The following is a 17126-nucleotide window of genomic DNA, read 5'->3' as shown; positions in this document are numbered from 1 at the left end:
GTACGGGGCATGGTAAAAGTTCTTTCATCATTTCAATACTCAATCGCTGGTAACCCTGAGAATAACATCAGAACACTGGAGTATCCCTGGGATGATTTCAGGATGTTGCCTTTTGGTTAAACTCGAGACAGAAAACCGAGAGTACTGCTGAAGAGGCGATACGAAGATTTTTTTTCAACGGTATTGTTCTATCCTTTGACTGTTCTGGGAGAGAACAGATACTTCACTGTTCACCTCACAGTGAATTCTTGAGCTGTCTGAAACACTCAGCTAACAATAAAAAACTCTCAAGAGGAAAAGTTCCTTCCAAAACCCATACATCCATCTGGATGGCATGCTGCCAGTGAGAGTTGTTTAAAGAAAGGCAGGGGGCCGGGGCGCTGTGTTGCTAAGAATGAGGTCGGAGGGTTCAAGGCCTGCCGGGACCCCCGGCGGAGCCGCTGAGGGAGGAAAGGGCAGGTCTCCACGGCCTCCAGGTGGGAGCCGCCTGAGTAGGCGGAGGGGCCTGTCTGGGCGTCTCCTCCCCTCGCGGGACGTGCGTCTGGGGATCACTCCGGCCCCGCTCCTCCCCGCCGGAGGGGGGAGAAGGGGGACAGAAGGCCGTCCCATGCGGCTATAAAGGGCCCTGGGCCTCCACAGTTCGCCTCGGCTCGCCCGGGCGTCCGCTGGCTCCGCTCTCGCCGCTTTCCTCCCGGCTAAGGCTCCCGCGGCCGCTCCGGCTCCACTCGACCCTCTCGGGTCTCGGCTACTCAGGCTGCGGCAGAAGATGGCGGCTCCGGCAGGTCCCCCGGCTGGGGCGGCTGGGGCCGAGTGCTCTGAGGAGGCGCTAGCCGCCTCTCTGGCGGACGTGCCCGAACTAGCCCGCCTTCTAGAGACAGACCCGCACCTGAAGCCCTTCGCTCCGGACTTCCAGCGCAGGTACCGCCCCCCAGCGTGGGGCTTCCCCCCATCCCCCAGTGACCCCCCCTCCCCCTCCCCGCCCGACGCCTCTGAACCAGGAAGCCCGCCTTCTGGGCTCGCGTCGCCCCTTCGCTCCGGGGCGTGCGGGCCCCGCCCCCGTCGGCTCCTCCCCCGCCGGCCCCGCCCCACACCCTGGGGGGTTGTAGCTTCTGAGCGTGGGCGGAGGGTTGAGTCCCGTAATTGGGTTCAGCGGCTTCCGGAGTTGTGGGTTGACAACTCTTACCGCCCGCCTAGAAGCAGAAGCGCTGAATAAACTTTACTCATCCCTGTCTCCTCCCTTCGAATCGGCGATTTTGCGCTACTGGGTGTGTGCTTTGGCTGCCAGCCCGCGCGTTTCCTCAGGGGCTGATGCCGAGGGAGGCCGTGGCACTGCAGGTTTAATGATTCTTCCATGCACCAGGGGGGTCCTGTGGATTAGCGTGTGCACAACACCCGGACTGTGTAACTGCGCTTTAAAAACTTACTTGTTTATTTAATAGCCAATATTGTGACTTTACATCCAATAGGATTCTTTCAGGCAACTTCCCCACTCCCCCCACCCCGCCCCGTTGTTAGTATTTCTTGTCTCAGAGAAAATTAAACGTGTCTTGGTCATCTTGGTCCCCCTTTTTTTAAAAAACCCTCTTAATCCGTGTTTGGCATTATGACAATGCCTGAAGATGGATAACGTCAGGGAAAGCCAAACTTCTAGATGCCGATTTAGTATGCTGCTGCTGCTGCTAAGTCACTTCAGTCGTATCCGACTCTGTGTGACCCCATAGACGGAAGCCCACCAGGCTCCCCCTTCCCTGGGATTCTCCAGGCAAGAACACTTAGTTGGTTGCCATTTCCTTCTCCAATGTGTGAAAGTGAAAAGTGAAAGTGAAGTCGCTCAGTCGTGTCCCACCCTTAGCAACCCCACGGACTGCAGCGTACCAGGCTCCTCCATCCATGGGATTTTCTAGGCAAGAGTACTGGAGTGGCTTGCCATTGCCTTCTCCGCGATTTAGTATACTTTTAGCTTATCTCCTCTTAAAGTTGGTAAGATAGTAATTCCAGTAGTCAGCTCAACTTAAAAGGTATAATTTTTAAGACTGAAATAGTTGTTTTAGTAGTTATATTTGTGAGATAAGCACATTGTGATTTAATGGTTTCTGCCCTTTTAGCAGAGGCACTTCAAAACTACCATGGCAACAGAGTATACCTAGTCATATTTTCAAGTAGAGTACTTAATAGTAGTTGCTAGCAAGAAGCAGCATTAGGGGTAATGAAGCACAATTGATTGGTGTTTGGAAAAGAAAGTCTTAGATTGATGACCTAGCGCTGTCACTTATTGCCTGTACACAATTCAGCAACTCTTTATTAAGGGTCCCTTAGGCTGAGACGGTAAGGAGTCTGCCTACAATGTGGGAGACCCAGGATCCATCTCTGGGTTGAGAAGATCCCCTGGAGCAGTGGCAACCAACTCCAGTCTTCTTGCCTGGAAAAACCCATTGATGGAGGAGCCTGGCAGTCTACAGTCCATGAAGTCACAAAGAGTCAGACAGGACAGAGCAATTTCACTTTCTTAGGAACAAAAAGTAAGGGACACAGAGTTGAATACAACACTTCATTCCAGAGCTGGTATAGCCCTAATGCTTAGGTGCCTGCTAAATTGATTCAATAGTGTCTGACTCTGTACAACCCTATGGACTGTAGCCTCACCACGCTTCTCTGTCCATGGAACTCTCCAGGTAACAATACTGGAGTGGGTTGCCATGTCCTCCTCCAGGGGATATTCCTGACCCAGTGATGGAACCGTGTGTCGTATATCTCCTTCATTGGCAGGTGGGCTCTTTAACACTAGCGCCAATTGGGAAGGCCCTAATGCCATGCTGCTGCTGCTGCTGCTAAGTCACTTAAATCGTGTCCGACTCTGTGTGACCCCATAGACGGAAGCTCACCAGGCTCCCCTGTCCTTGGGATTCTCCAGGCAAGAACACTGGAGTGAGATCTCCTCAAAGGAGTCACCTTGAGTTGTTGCTCAGTTAATCAGATGTTGAGCCTTTATATAAGCCATTTGGGGAACAACCTTGTGAATTGCCTTCAGTTTTTACAGTAGTGCTTTCAGAGAAACTGAATATGTAATCATCATTGTTTAAGATTAGATATGATTTAGAAATAGTCAAAAAATTTTAGAGCAAAAGATGATGGTCAGATTTTTTTGATGTGCTTATTAATAATGACGCTAATTTTCTTGGATGTTTTGTAAAATGACACATAAGACATTTCTAAAAGAAGAGGTATGGAAATGTTTTGGCTATGTTTCTTTTCCTCTCTTTTTTTAAAAAAAAAACACAGGTAGATAAACATCCCTTGTTAAATGTTTCTTTAATGTTCTTTCACTTCAACTCCATTGGGATTGAAGCAGTTTTGATCTGCTTTCACGGTTTGTCAGAACTAATGAGAGGGACAAAGGCCAGAATAAAAACGTGGGGGCAGTCCAGTGTTCTTGATGAAAAAGCTGCTCCAATGGGTCCTTGTGCCTCGCTGTGACCTGAATTCTACTTCTGGCCTTGGTTCTGAGTAATTGCCATTTTCCAGCACACATGTTCCATTTAAGCATATCAAATAGTAATTTAGTGTTTGGTAGCAGTAACTTTAACTTTTAGAATTTGAAGAATAAAAGAATTTCTCCTTCATAGAGTTTGGTCCGGTTACTATTCCTATTTTCTGTTCATTTCTAATCATCCACTCAGGCAGTGTGTCTTTGGCCTAACACAAATGTACAACCAAACATAGGTGCAAAGTTCGCTTACTAAGCAGTGAAGAAAATTTAGAGTACAAATAACCAGTATGACAATGATGGTGGAGGCAGTTTCTTACTGATGGACTTCTTATTCTTCCCCAGCCGCCGTGTCTTCATTAGAAATTCTGCAGTATACATTTGTTCTTGCTTACCTTTTCTGTAACTATAAGACTTTTGAATCATGTGTGATGATTAGTGAATTACTCTGTGCCATAAAATAAAAATTAGACATTAGTGTGTGATAAGCCGTATGATGTCTCATTGGTTACCTCCTAAGATAGGATTTTCCTTTTGGCTTTCTGCTTTTTTTGCCTGTTATTTATATGGCAGTTAGTTGCTGTACCATAATTCAAACATAGTAGTGCTTTAAAACAATGTTTCATTGTCTCTGTGTTACATGCCAGCATGAGTCAGGCTCTCCTCATGGCAGTCATTCAAGGATCTAGGCTGATGAAGCCTTCATTTTGAAACATGTTTCTGCAGCGTCAATGGCAAGGAACAGAGAACATGTTGAACTATGCACTGTTTTCTTACAGCTTTTGCCAGCAATCAGCTACTTCCGCTGATTCATATATTGGCTGCTGCTGCTGCTGCTGCTAAGTCACTTCAGTCGTGTCCGACTCGGTGCGATCCCATAGATGGCAGCCCACCAGGCTCCCCCATCCCTGGGATTCTCCAGGCAAGAACACTGGAGTGGGTTGCCATTTCCCTCTCCAATGCATGAAAGGGAAAAGGAAAAGTGAAGTCGCTCAGTCGTATCCGACTCTTAGCGACCCCATGGACTGCAGCCTACTAGACTCCTCCGTTCATGGGATTTTCCAGGCAAGAGTACTGGAGTGGGTTGCCAGTGCCTTAAGTCAAATGTGACTTCTCAACTGTGTGGGTGGAACAGAAAACCCATTTGTGAACAGCAGGATGAACAACCCAGTTGCAGTAATACTCGTCTCTACCCTCTGTTTAAAGTTTATATAGTGACTTTTGTATATATTATAGTATTGAATCCTTATAACAGAACTACCAGGTAGGAAGAGTGGGTGCTTTTTTGTTTTTCCTGTTTTACACATGAAGAACCTGAGATCTGGCCCAGTGATGAGTTTTTCTCATGACTCGCTGTAGCTGGAATTAATCTTTCTTTACTAAAATTGTTTCAACAAGTTCATAAAAAACGACTTCTTGGTAATTTAATGCATATTTATCTCTAGTATTGGACATTTTGAACCACTTATTAGATCCTTGAAGCCATGATACTGTAGCTTTTGCTTTTCTTCCATTATCTCTGGTGGTTTCTACTTAGCCTCTTTCAGATTATTAATATAAGAGATTCTCAGGGCTCCTTTGGTTCCTTAATGTATTTCTATTTTATATGCATACTTTCCCTAGGCATTCTCATCCATCCCGAGAATTCCATCTGTGTACAGAGGCTGCCCACGTCTGTTTTCACCCTAAATCTCCCCTGGTCTTAGTCTCCTGGTCTTACTGTCAGTATCTGCATTTTGATGTACTCTAAGTGTAATACTCAATGCGTATAAAACTGAACTTAGGGTTTTTCACCCCAAGCCTGATGATCCTTTTATACCTTATCTCCATGTGTGGTATTAATTTGTCCTCTCCCCTTTTCCTTTTTGTCTCCAAGTCCAATCAACAGTAGCTCCTAGCTACTTTCAAGTCTGTGTGGCACTGTATTCCTACTGCTGTGCTCATACTGAAGTTGCTAGTATCTCTAACCTAGTTTATAAAAACAGCTCGCAGTTGTTCTGTCTTTTGAAATCTTCTCAACAGGTCCATGGCTCCTCTTTCTCATGGAAGACTATTATCTGGTCCCTGTTGACTTTTTTTTTTTAATTTATTTTATTGGAGGCAAATTACCTTGCATTAAGGAAACGGTAACCCACTCCAGCATTCTTGCCTGGAGAATCCCATGGATGGAGAAGCCTGGTAGGCTACAGTCCACGGGGTCGCAAAGAGTCAGACACGACTGAGCGACAGAATGGAACGGAATATATTGGTTGGTTTTCCATACATTGACACGAATCCTCCCCGGGTGTACATGTGTTCCCTTTCTTGAACCCCCCTCCCACCTCCCTCTTCCCCGTATCCTCCCTCCAAGTCATCCTTGTGCACCAGCCCCAAGCATCCTGTATCATGCGTCGAACCTGGACTGGTGATTCATTTCACATATGATAATATACATGCTACAATGCTGTTCTCCCCAATCATCCCACCCTCACCCTCTCCCACAGGGTCCCAAAGACTGTTCTATATACCTATGTCTCTTTTGCTGTTTCGTATACAGGGTTAAGGTTACCTGTTGACTTTTTTAGCCTCATCTGTGTACCCTCCTTCTCACTCGGTACCATCTAATCAGAATGGGGCTCAGTGTAAAGAGGTAGCTGGGATGTCTGCAGACTGTTCTATAAGGGGCACCAAAATATCACTAGAATAACTTGAATAGATCGTTACCAAATGTTTAAAGAATATCAATTTGAAGTTTTCCGGAACTTTGTTCTGTCCTGGACACCAGACCATGTTTTGGTCTAGCCGTGGGTCTGGCTATGGCTCTAGCAGTTTATTTCTTCTGCTTGCTGCATACTTTGCTTCTGTCTTGTTAGTGCCTGTACATGCTTGACGACATAGGCTAGCAATGAATTACACACCTTTCCTGACTTCTCATCCTCAAACCTTCTTCCCACCTCTTACCTACCACCTTGGAAACCTGCATTGTAAGGATGATCATCCGCTGTAATCCAGTTGTGTTTTTGCTCTTTTGTGTCTCCCAGGACATTATTTGCGCCTATGGGTGGGTACGTTGTCTGTATTCTTTGCTTGCTGTTATATTCTCAGACTGTAAAAATGGCCTATGGGAAACAGTATAGTAGTTGAGTGAACTAATGAATGTCCTCTGCATTTGCTTTTCTCTTTTCTACACCAGTAAATCTCAGGTCAGCTCACTTTAAGCTAGAAAGGTTAGCTAGGCTGGATGGACAGAAAAGAAGGGGTAGTTATCAGGAGTTGTGTGTCTAGGGTAAAGGAATGTATGTTCAAGTAAAAAGTTAAAAATAACCAGAGAAAATAAAAAAAAATTTGCTATTAATTAGACATTTCCATACTCCTCAGAGACTGTGGGTTTAATCACTGAAGGAATATTCAGTTTGAAGAGAGCCTCAGGTCAAATTGCATGCTCAAGAATGGGAAGAGAGGTTTTTTTGTGAGCCCAAATGTGTTAAGTATCACAATTACAGTGAACATCCCTATTTTGTTAAAAATGAAAATAGCTTTTACACTGGTGTCTGATCAGAATTAGAATGTAGATTAGAGTTTGTGTATCAGCAGCCACACCAAAAATTGATTCTCTCGGTGCAGGAATTTTACATTGTAGCTGAATGGTGCACTTTTCTCTCAGTGTCTAGCCAAGTTGTAGACTTTGAAGAAAGTCAGATGTCCATATTCTAGAAGGCAAAAAAGAATCCAGAAATTACCAGTTGTACCTGGTCTGCTCTTCTGTACTGAGAGTAGATACCTTTGTTCTTTGCAGCTAAGATCTGTACTAACTCCAGAATTCTTTATAGTGATGGGCAAGAGGCTGTGACCTCTTCTCATTTTCAAAGTGCCTTAAAATGACTCCATGGAGCATTTGGTTTAGTTTAGGCTCTAAACTATAGCCTGCTGCACCATCTCTTGAGAATATCTCCTACGCTTTCTCTTGAGAAACGACTCAGTGATAACTTCTCAGAGGATTCAATTCGGTTCCCACCAGGCTGACCCCAGTTAATCACTGAGATAATAACACAGACCCTGTGAAATGTGATGTTGTTTTAGATTGATAAGCATATCATGCTGCTTGTATTTAAAAGCATGTGCTCAACTTGAATTATGCATACAGAGATATTAAAGTAAAACATGAGTTGTTTTCATTGGAGAGAACTGCTGCTATCAGATGCCTTTCTTTCTAAAGTAACTTTATTATTTCACTGAAGAGTAGATTCTCTTTTTGTATTGATGTCCACTTGTCAGTAGAGGCTCACTACTGTTTTGAGTCCAGGTTTTTTTGATCCTAAAATCCAAAATCAGCCCTATTCTGTTTTGTGTTTAGGGTAACAGGAGCCCAGTACATCGAAAAAAGGCAAAAATCTACATTAGACGTAACATTATCCAATTTACATTCACTAATTTATTGTGCAGTTGGCATTAAATTATAGTGACTATCCTAATGTAGTGATTTCTATTGTTTAAAAGATCATGATAACTTAGATCCTAAATTTAGTTTCTTCACATGTAATATGGAAATAAATGAACATATGGCAGAGTGTCCATGTTGCAAAGTGCAAAAGCAAAATGAAGTTTGAATTTTAGTTGTCATGAATGCTAAATAGCTTCAAACTCAAGAGCAAATTAGTCAACCTCTGTGAACCTTAGTTTCTCTTTTGGAAAAATATGAACTGCTCCCACCTCAGGGGTGTCTTGAGGGCGAGGAATATATGTAAAGATAAGCTTCTTTAATCCTGTATCCTGAAATTAACCATCAGGTGAAAACCTGACCAGAAATTCTCCACAGCTCTTTGCTGCTTAATAGCATCTTTACCTTAAGCCTTCTCTTTACCAACAGTGCAATTGTGTGAATGAGGTGAGGAGGTGGTAGTTTTAATCATCATCTAATGGAGAAAGAAAAGAATATGTTTAAACTTTGATCCCTAACTTGGAGACAAAATCATAAAGCAATTGCCAGTTTACTACAAGCTGAAGGCAAGATGAGTGCTGGGATATAATGAGCACAAAGCTCCCTTTATTGAGAGAGGTAATGCTTGACTGCAGAAACCTAAAGTCGCTCTTCTCTTGATCTTCCTTTTCTGTTTTTTGTCTTTTTTCATGTGACTGCTCAGTGTTCATATTCTTGGGCATCAATCAGCTGCAGGGAATTTCTTCCTCCTGAACTCTGGACACTTGGAGGAATGGTCATACCGAGTTTACTAATAGCAGAAACAACTTTGAAAATAAGTAGGAAAAATGTATAATAGCAGCTTAAAATTTTGCAAATGAGAGAATTATCTAGTGCAGTCTGAACTTATGATCTATTAATAAGAAAAAATTTAAATCCTATGTCTTACCTTGTCTATTTTATCATCTCCTTTTTTATCTGATGATTTCGGTTATTTTCGGTATGTTTGAATTTGTGGTAAGATACATAAAGGAATGAAATATTCATGTGTATTTTAGTAGATCCATTGAGGAATAAATTTTCATTAGATGGTTTCTGGGTATATACTCTAGGTGATAATCCAAAATGTGATAATCAGAAACCAAGTCTGCATATATATTTCTTATATACGTAACTTCAGTTTTCCAAATATTTAGCAAGTGAGAAATATTTTTTCTCTAATAAAATCATATGTTACTCAATATCATCAATGTAATTTATTTTTATTTTCATAAATGATAAGCAACTAGTCACAGGTAGTATTTAATTATGAATAACTGCATAATACAAATACATTCCCTATTATTGAACGTGATCAAATCAGTTACGTATTTAGGTATATGTAACAGAAATCGAACATGCCCTCAAAGAACAGAAAATCCCACAAACTGTGACTTAATGGACATCGAGGTTTGTATTTCTCACAAGGAAAGTGAAGGTAAGTGATTTGGTCCTGAGCATTGATTCATCATTTATCTTTCTCCTCTACTATCTTTAGCATATAGTTTTTATTCTTAGAAGATGGCTGGGCATATCTTGAGACCATATCTATCTTCCTAGCAAGAATACAAGCCAACTCACTATGTCCATTTTAGACAAGTGTGTGTTAGTTTACCTGTAAACTCCATCTCATTCTTTGAGTTTACAAATTATTGACTAGAGCTGTCCCATGTCATGGCCATCCTTAGCTGAAAGTGAGCCTGTATAATCAATGGGCTTTCCATTGCACACGTATTCTCCTGAGAAATGCCTTTGACCTCATCTATCACAACTTCCCTCACCTCTTTCCTTTGCTCCAGTGAGGAGAGCATATCTGGCTAAAGATGAAATGTCCCAGTGAGATTGTGCTATAGTTCCCCAATATCATATCTGTGTACAAATTTTTCTGAGCAAAATCCAGGAATTTGCATTTTGGAGAGGAGTCTATAGCCAAATCCCTCAGAATCATCAGCCTCTGGGGCTTGACTTTCACTTTACTCTACCCTATCTGTATTTTTCCGAATTCTTCTCCTGGAACATGTACAGACCTTTGTGCTTGCTTTATTCCAAGCTGAACCTATTTGTTTCACCTCTGTAACCTGGCCCAGTGATTTGGGGAGCACTGCTGTCTTCTCTTTTAAATTTCATAGGTATTTTACTCTTAAAAATATGAGGATGTTTTGAGAGGAAATGAGTTTGTCAGTTACTAATAATTTTTCCAAGTTCTCTTGGGCTCACTCAAAAATGATCTGCTTTATTTTTAAGTTATTTGAAGAATATTCTATTTGTGGGGCTGCTGCTGCTGCTGCTAAGTCACTTCAGTCGTGTCCGACTCTGTGTGACCCCATAGACGGAGGCCCACCAGGCTCCCCCGTCCCTGGGATTCTCCAGGCAAGAACACTGGAGTGGGTTGCCATTTCCTTCTCCAATGTGTGAAAGTGAAAAGTGAAGGAAGAAAACTAAATTAAAGATGATAAGTTAGTTAATGCTCAGTCTTCAAACTATGAATTCTTTTGTTACGTAACTACATACAAATTTGTGGGCTTTCATACTATTCTTCTAAAAGCTTAAGATGCGTATGCTTTGTTCTTCAGAACATACCTGCTACAGACTTAACACACACATATAACTTTTATCATCATAGGCATGTTCAGTGTTTCCTCTTAGACAATAATGAGCAATTTGTGGAAGAATGGAATTCTCCTTTTTTGTCTTAGACAATATAAACAGCATAATGATTCCTCTTTGATATCAGAATAGATCGGTAATGTGTGTGGGGTCATATTAGTTTTGTTTTTTTTTCTAAGAGGTTATAGGTCTGTTACCCATGATCGTTTTATACTGTTATTTGGAGGTCAGGAGTAACTAATGTGTGAGTTACCATTGCCTTTTCATTCAAGAGGATTGGTGATTATTCCAGGATTCTAGAGATTCACAACCAAATTCATGTTTGTAATTTCCAAGGTTTTTTCCTCCTCTAGTTCTTATTTTTCAGCATTAATAACCTCTGATATTTTTGTTTGCTTATTTGTGCTTTTGTTTACATGTATGATTCTTTCATCTTCTTGACCATTTTAGTTGGCGGTGCTCTTTTAGTTGTGTAAATTGTGCTTGCTAGTGATAGGAGTGGATGAAGTGAATGAGTCTCTTTTTTCTTTTTGCTTCACTTCCCTAAAATGCCCAATCCATTTAGTATTAAGGAAACCTCTACTCAAAAATACAACACATAAGCAGGAAATACAGAGAAATAAGAATGCTATCAAAACTGAAGTTAGTTATAGTAGGTTTAAGGTAACTTTAGAGTTAGAAGACAGTAAAAATATACAGTGTGAATTGTGTTAGACTAGATTTAAAAATTATGTCAAAATAAGTATAAACCACAGGAAGTTGCAAAAATACAGAGAAGGTTCCTGTCCTAATCGCCAAGCTTGCCCCAGTGGTAATATGTTGCTTAACCGTATTGCAGTTTCAAAACCAGGAAATTGACATTGATACAATCTGCAGACCTTATTTAGTTTTCAACAGTCTTTACATATACTTCTGTGCAGTTTTATCTCAAGTATACATTCATGTAATTGGCACTACAATGAAGATACAGAATCATTCCATCACCACAAAGGAACTCTACATTCATTTATAGTTAAACTACTCCCACTCCCTCTATCCCTAAACTCTGACAATTACTAATCTGCTTTATATCTCTCTAATATTTTTCATTTTTTGAATGTTATATGAATTAAATCATAGAATATATGATCTTTGAAGTTGACTTTTTTTCACTCAGCATATGCCTTTGAGGTCCATTCAAATTGCATACATCAGTAGTTTGTTCCTTTTTGTCACTGAATAGTATTCGATTGAATGGGTTTACCGCAGTTAATCCATTCACCTGTTGAAGGACATTAGGATTATTTCCAGTTTTTGGCTATTAAAAATATTGCAGTGAAGCTAAGATATAGATATTATATTTGGATGTTATTTCTTTGGGAGAACTATGTAGCAGTGTAATTGTTGGGTTCTATGGCCACCTCATGTGAAGAGTTGACTCACTGGAAAAAACTCTGATGCTGGGAAGGATTGGGGGTGGGAGGAGAAGGGGACGACAGAGAATGAGATGGCTGGATGGCATCACCGACTCTGTGGACATGAGTTTGAGTGAACTCAGGGAGTTGGTGATGGACAGGGAGGCCTGGCGTGCTGTGATTCATGGGGTCGCAAGGAGTTGGTCGCGACTGAGTGACTGAACTGAACTGAACTGATGGCAAATGGAGAAGGAAATGGCAACCTACTCCAGTATTCTTGCCTGGAGAATTCCATGGATAGAGGAGCCTGACCGTTCTTCTACAGTCCATGGAATCACATAGAGTCGGATATAACCTAGCAACTGAACAACAACAATAGAAAATGTAGGTTTACATTTGTATGAAATTGCCAAGCTATTTGTCATGGTATCTGTATCCTTTTGTATTCCCACCAGAACTGTATGAGGGAACTAGTTCATTGCATCCTTCCCAGCATTTGGTAGTACACTTTTAAAAATGTTAGCTCTTACATTAGGTTTGTAGTGATAGGCCAGTGTAGTTTTAATTTGCATTTTTCTAATAGCTGATTATGTTGAAAGTCTTTAAAAGTGTTATTTGCATTTGTGTATCCTCTTTGGCGAAATGTCTCTTTCCATCTGTAGTCCATTTTCTAACTGGATTGGTCTTTCTCTTTTTTAACCTTTGAATTTTGAAACTTCTTTACACAGTCTAGATACAATTGCACTGTCAGATATTTGTTTTGCAGATATTTCATCCTAGACTGTAACTTTGCCTTTTCATCTTAACAGTGTCTTTCACAGATGAAAGTTTAAAATTTTGATGAAATCTCTTTATTGATTTTGTTTTTTTGTGTGGGTTGTGTTTTTGTTGTCACCTATAAGATTTCTTTGTCTAACTCTAGGATCTGAAGGTTTCCTCTGAAGTTTTCTCCTAGAAGTTTTATTGTTTTACATTTTACATTTGATCCATTTTGAGTTTAATTTTTGCTTAAGGTTTGAAGGGATTTTTAAAAAAATTCGTTTTTAAGGAATCACTTTCACCTTTAAACTCTGACAGACATATTGGGGAGCCACCTGGTCAAAAAAATTAGCCTTTAGTTAGGCCTCACTGAAATATATAAATGATGAAAATTTTTATGTATACTCTAGTTTATTAAAAACAGTGGGAACTAATTAACCTGGCAGTTTTCTTATTTCTAAGATCTTGTTTTAACTTTTGGTTATTATCATATGGCAGCCCCTCAAACTTTAGGATGCAGAGAAAAATAATTTGTAAAAGATAATAATAATTTATCCTCAAGTAGTTACTTGAGAATTTTTCTGGTTTTTAATTTGCATATTTTTTATCATGTTATAGCATTATCCTATTGATTTATATTTCAAACACATATAGATATTACTCTATACAGATAGGATTTGTAATTTTAATTTCCAAAGTTTTTATTTCATGACTTCTGCTTAGAACCTACTCATTTGTCAGTATATTTTTCAGTTCTATATTATTAAAAATATTGCTTTGAAAAATAATATTTTATTCATTCAATGTGTCTATTTACTTGACTTCAATGACAGGTAAATTTACAAAATTTTATGTTATACTCTCATTTGTAGAAATGAATTTGTTAAATCTTAATAAAGGTAATGCTAATGTTAATATTTCCCAAGATTAGTTGCTTTTTATCTGACTGAAATTATCCTTTGGTTTTATTTCAGTCTTAATATTTATTTTGATATTTATCAGGATTCATTGTGCTGTTAATAATCAGAAATCTGAGCATGTAAATTTCCAAACACATTGGCTAGATGTTATAAGATGAAACATAACATCTTGTTTGTTAGTACATTTATTTTGCAAAATTTATGAATAAGATTGCTAAAAATTTACCCACTTTAAACAGAAAAGTAAAGTGGAACTTCTGAGAATTTGTACATTCTACAACGATTACTAGCTACAATGGGTCTGAGGCACTAAACATTCAAAAGAGATTTCTGAAAACTCTGTTGATAATAAGTAGACATCATCATTGTCACAATAATAATTTTTATTACAGTGTATGTAAACATCATTTTATGTGCATTGAGCCTGAGATTCTACATTTTTAAGAAGCTTCCAATTGATGGTTTTGAACTGTGGTGTTGGAGAAGACTCTTGAGTGTCCCTTGGACTGCAAGGAGATCAAGTCAGTCAGTCCTAAAGGAAATCAGTCCTGAATATTCATTGGAAAGACTGATACTGAATCTCCGATACTTTGGCCACCTGATGCAGAAAATGGACTCATTAGAAAAGACCATGTTTGCTGGGAAAGATTGAAGGCAGGAGGAGAAGGGCATGATAGAGGATGAGATGGTTGAATGGCATCACTGACTGGATGGATATGAGTTTGAGCAAGTTCCAGGAGTTGGTGATGGACAGGGAAGCCTGGCGTGCTGCAGTTCATGGGGTCACAAAGTGTCGGACATGACTGAGCGACTAAACTGAACAGATTGTGCTGATGCTGCTGTTAATCAGATGGTATTTTGAGGAGCGATGCAAGGTGTGGTCCCATCTTTAGTTCAAAACTGAGTTTCGTCATGGGCCAAATTAGTTTTAAGCAAGTATTCTAGGTTTTTGAAAATAATTAATCCATATATACTAGTATTGGGCTTCCCAGCTGGCACTAGTGGTAAAGAACCCACCTACCAATGCAGGAGACTTAAGAGACATGCGTTCCATCCCTGGGTCAGGAGGATCCCCTCGAGGAGGGCCTGGCAACCCACTCCAGTATTCTTGCCTGGAGAATCCCATGGACGTAGGAGCATGGAGGGCTGCAGTCCATAGGGTCGCACAGAGTTGGACAAGACTGAAGTGACTTTGGCATGCACACATTCATACTAGTATTGTTAATCAGATTTTTATTTCAAGGGTCATCATGATTTTCTAACTTATTTTCAGTAAAAGTGATTTTATTTTAGTATCAAAGTTACTTTCCTTCATCTTTACCATGAGTTTCACTATATAGGGGTCTTTAGGATAAGATAGATATGGTGATCACGTAAAGAAAATTATTCTCCACATATATTGTTCCAAGGTATACGTGGATATATAAGTTATAGGCTGTTGGGTTAATTTTCTACTTAACAAACCAATTTTTGCTATCGTCTTTGTCTCAGGCATTTTTCTATATGATAGTGAAAGAAATTAAAAAATACACTTCCTACTTGATGAGGGGCTTCCCTGGTGGCTCAGATGTCAAGTATCCATGTGCAATGCAGGGGCTGTGGCAGAAGACACAGTTTCGATCCCTGGGTAGGGAAGATCCCCTGGAGGAGGAAATGACAACCCACTCTGATATTCTTGCCTGGAGAATCCCTATGGACGGAGGGGCCTAGTGAGCCTACAGTCCATGGGGTTGCAGAGTTGGACATGACTGAGCACACACATCATCATACTTGATGGAAGCTCTAACTGAAGCGATTATAAGTAAACACAATTATAGAAGATATTTGTGCATAAAATTCTTTGTAAGACAAATAAAACCATGTCCTGTTCTGTTAAGGAAGGGGAGTATGTAGCACAAAGGAGTTCATTTGAATTACCTTAAGTACGTGAAATTATTTCTTTATAAAGAGAGGACTTAGTCTGCAATGTGGACAAAGTCTGAGGGACTCATTTTTTGGAAAGAGTCAAAGGATATGATAGTTAAGATATTAAATTAAAACTACAGTTGGTCCTCAGAGTCTGCAGGTTCCACATCTGAGAATTCAACCAACCATGACTCAAAATATTTGGTAATAAATCAATTCCAGAAAGTTCCAAAATGCAAAACTTGGAACTTGCCTTGTGCTGGCAACCATTTTCATAGCGTTTACATTGTGTTTACAACTATTTACATATTTACGTTGTATTAAGTATTATAAGTAATCTAGAAATGGCTTAAAGTGTGTAGGAAGATGTGTATAGGTTGTATGCAAATACTTCATGCTACACCATTTTATATAAAGGACTTGAGCATCTGTGGATTTAGGTATCTGTACAGAGTAGGGGAAATTGGTCCTGGAACCACTCCTGTGTGGATACTGAAGGATGACTGCATAATGAATTATAATTTGACTTTACACATTTTTGTTGCTTTTAAGTGGAAGTTTATTTGCAAAAATGGTTCAGTTGCAGAATGTGCTTGTGTAAGAATTGCTACATTGTGTAAGAACTGAAGCCTCTAAAATAGTTTATAAATCATATTTGATAACATAACCGTATGTTTCTTTGTAGCAGATAAGTCCCTTTTGGAAGGGATGGTGGACTATTTTTAGAGGCAATAAGGCAGTTCCTAAGTAAGTTAAGGACACCTATTCTTGACTAAGTCAGAGGGACATTTTGATGAGTATCACCCAGTCAGAAAGGTTGCACAAATGCAGATGAACACTGAATGACTCTGCCTGACCCCACCATAAGTGTCTCATCTAGATCAGCCCTATCCAATAGAAATATAATATGAACCATACATGTAATTTTAAATTTTCTATTAGTCACATTGAAATGGTAAAAAGAAACAGATAAAATCAATTTTTTATAATATATATTATTTAACCCAGTGTATTAAAAATATACTGTTTCAGCATTAAAAAATTACTGATGAAATATTTCACATTTGTTTTTCATACTAAGTCTTTGGAATTTGATCTGTTTTTTGCATTTACAGCACTTCTCAATTGGGACTAACCATATTTCAAGCACTCAGTTACCACATACGGCTAGTGGCTGCCATGTTATAGAGTGCAGCCTTAGGTTGTATATTTCAAAGAGGAGCTTTTTATGGTAAGAGTTGGTATGACCCATAAAGACACTGAAGGGGAAGATTAAGAAGGGAGAAAGATGCAGTCAGCCCTGTGTTCATGGTAGCGGAAACAAGTAGACCCCGGAGAGATTTTGATTTAGCCTGAGACTTGGAGTCAGAAATTGTTGACTGATAAATTTTTTTTTTTTAACACTTGAAAAAAGGTAAATGGTTGGTAGCTTAAATGTTAACATGGAGATATGCCACATACTAAACCCTGGGGGTGTTTACATAGCCATATTTCCTCCAAGTTATTTGGCATGGCTTGTCCACTTTGCCCTTTTCATTTAGGTGATTGCTTATTTGTGTCATATTTTCATATGTTAAATGCATTACTTCTGTCCCATAACAGACAACACAAACACACACAAG

The 17126-nt window shown here is 39.8% G+C and overlaps 1 protein-coding gene across 1 annotated transcript in view; it reads left to right on the top strand.

Moving 5' to 3' along the window:
- The first annotated feature begins 561 nt into the window (after window positions 1–561).
- Window positions 562–17126, top strand: part of GBE1 (1,4-alpha-glucan branching enzyme 1) — a 339164-nt gene continuing 322599 nt past the window's right edge. Inside the window, exon 1 of the mRNA XM_055412202.2 lies at window positions 562–918. Coding sequence (XP_055268177.2) covers window positions 767–918 — 152 coding nt within the window. The 5' untranslated portion in view covers window positions 562–766. The remainder of the gene's footprint in view (window positions 919–17126) is intronic.

This window comes from Moschus berezovskii, chromosome 1, assembly GCF_049115385.1.
Source record: "Moschus berezovskii isolate FMDL1 chromosome 1, NW_MosBer_1.0, whole genome shotgun sequence".
NCBI lineage: Eukaryota > Metazoa > Chordata > Mammalia > Artiodactyla > Moschidae > Moschus > Moschus berezovskii.
The sequence above is the reverse complement of the archived record's forward strand: the minus strand, read 5'-3'. Positions and strand labels throughout refer to the sequence as shown.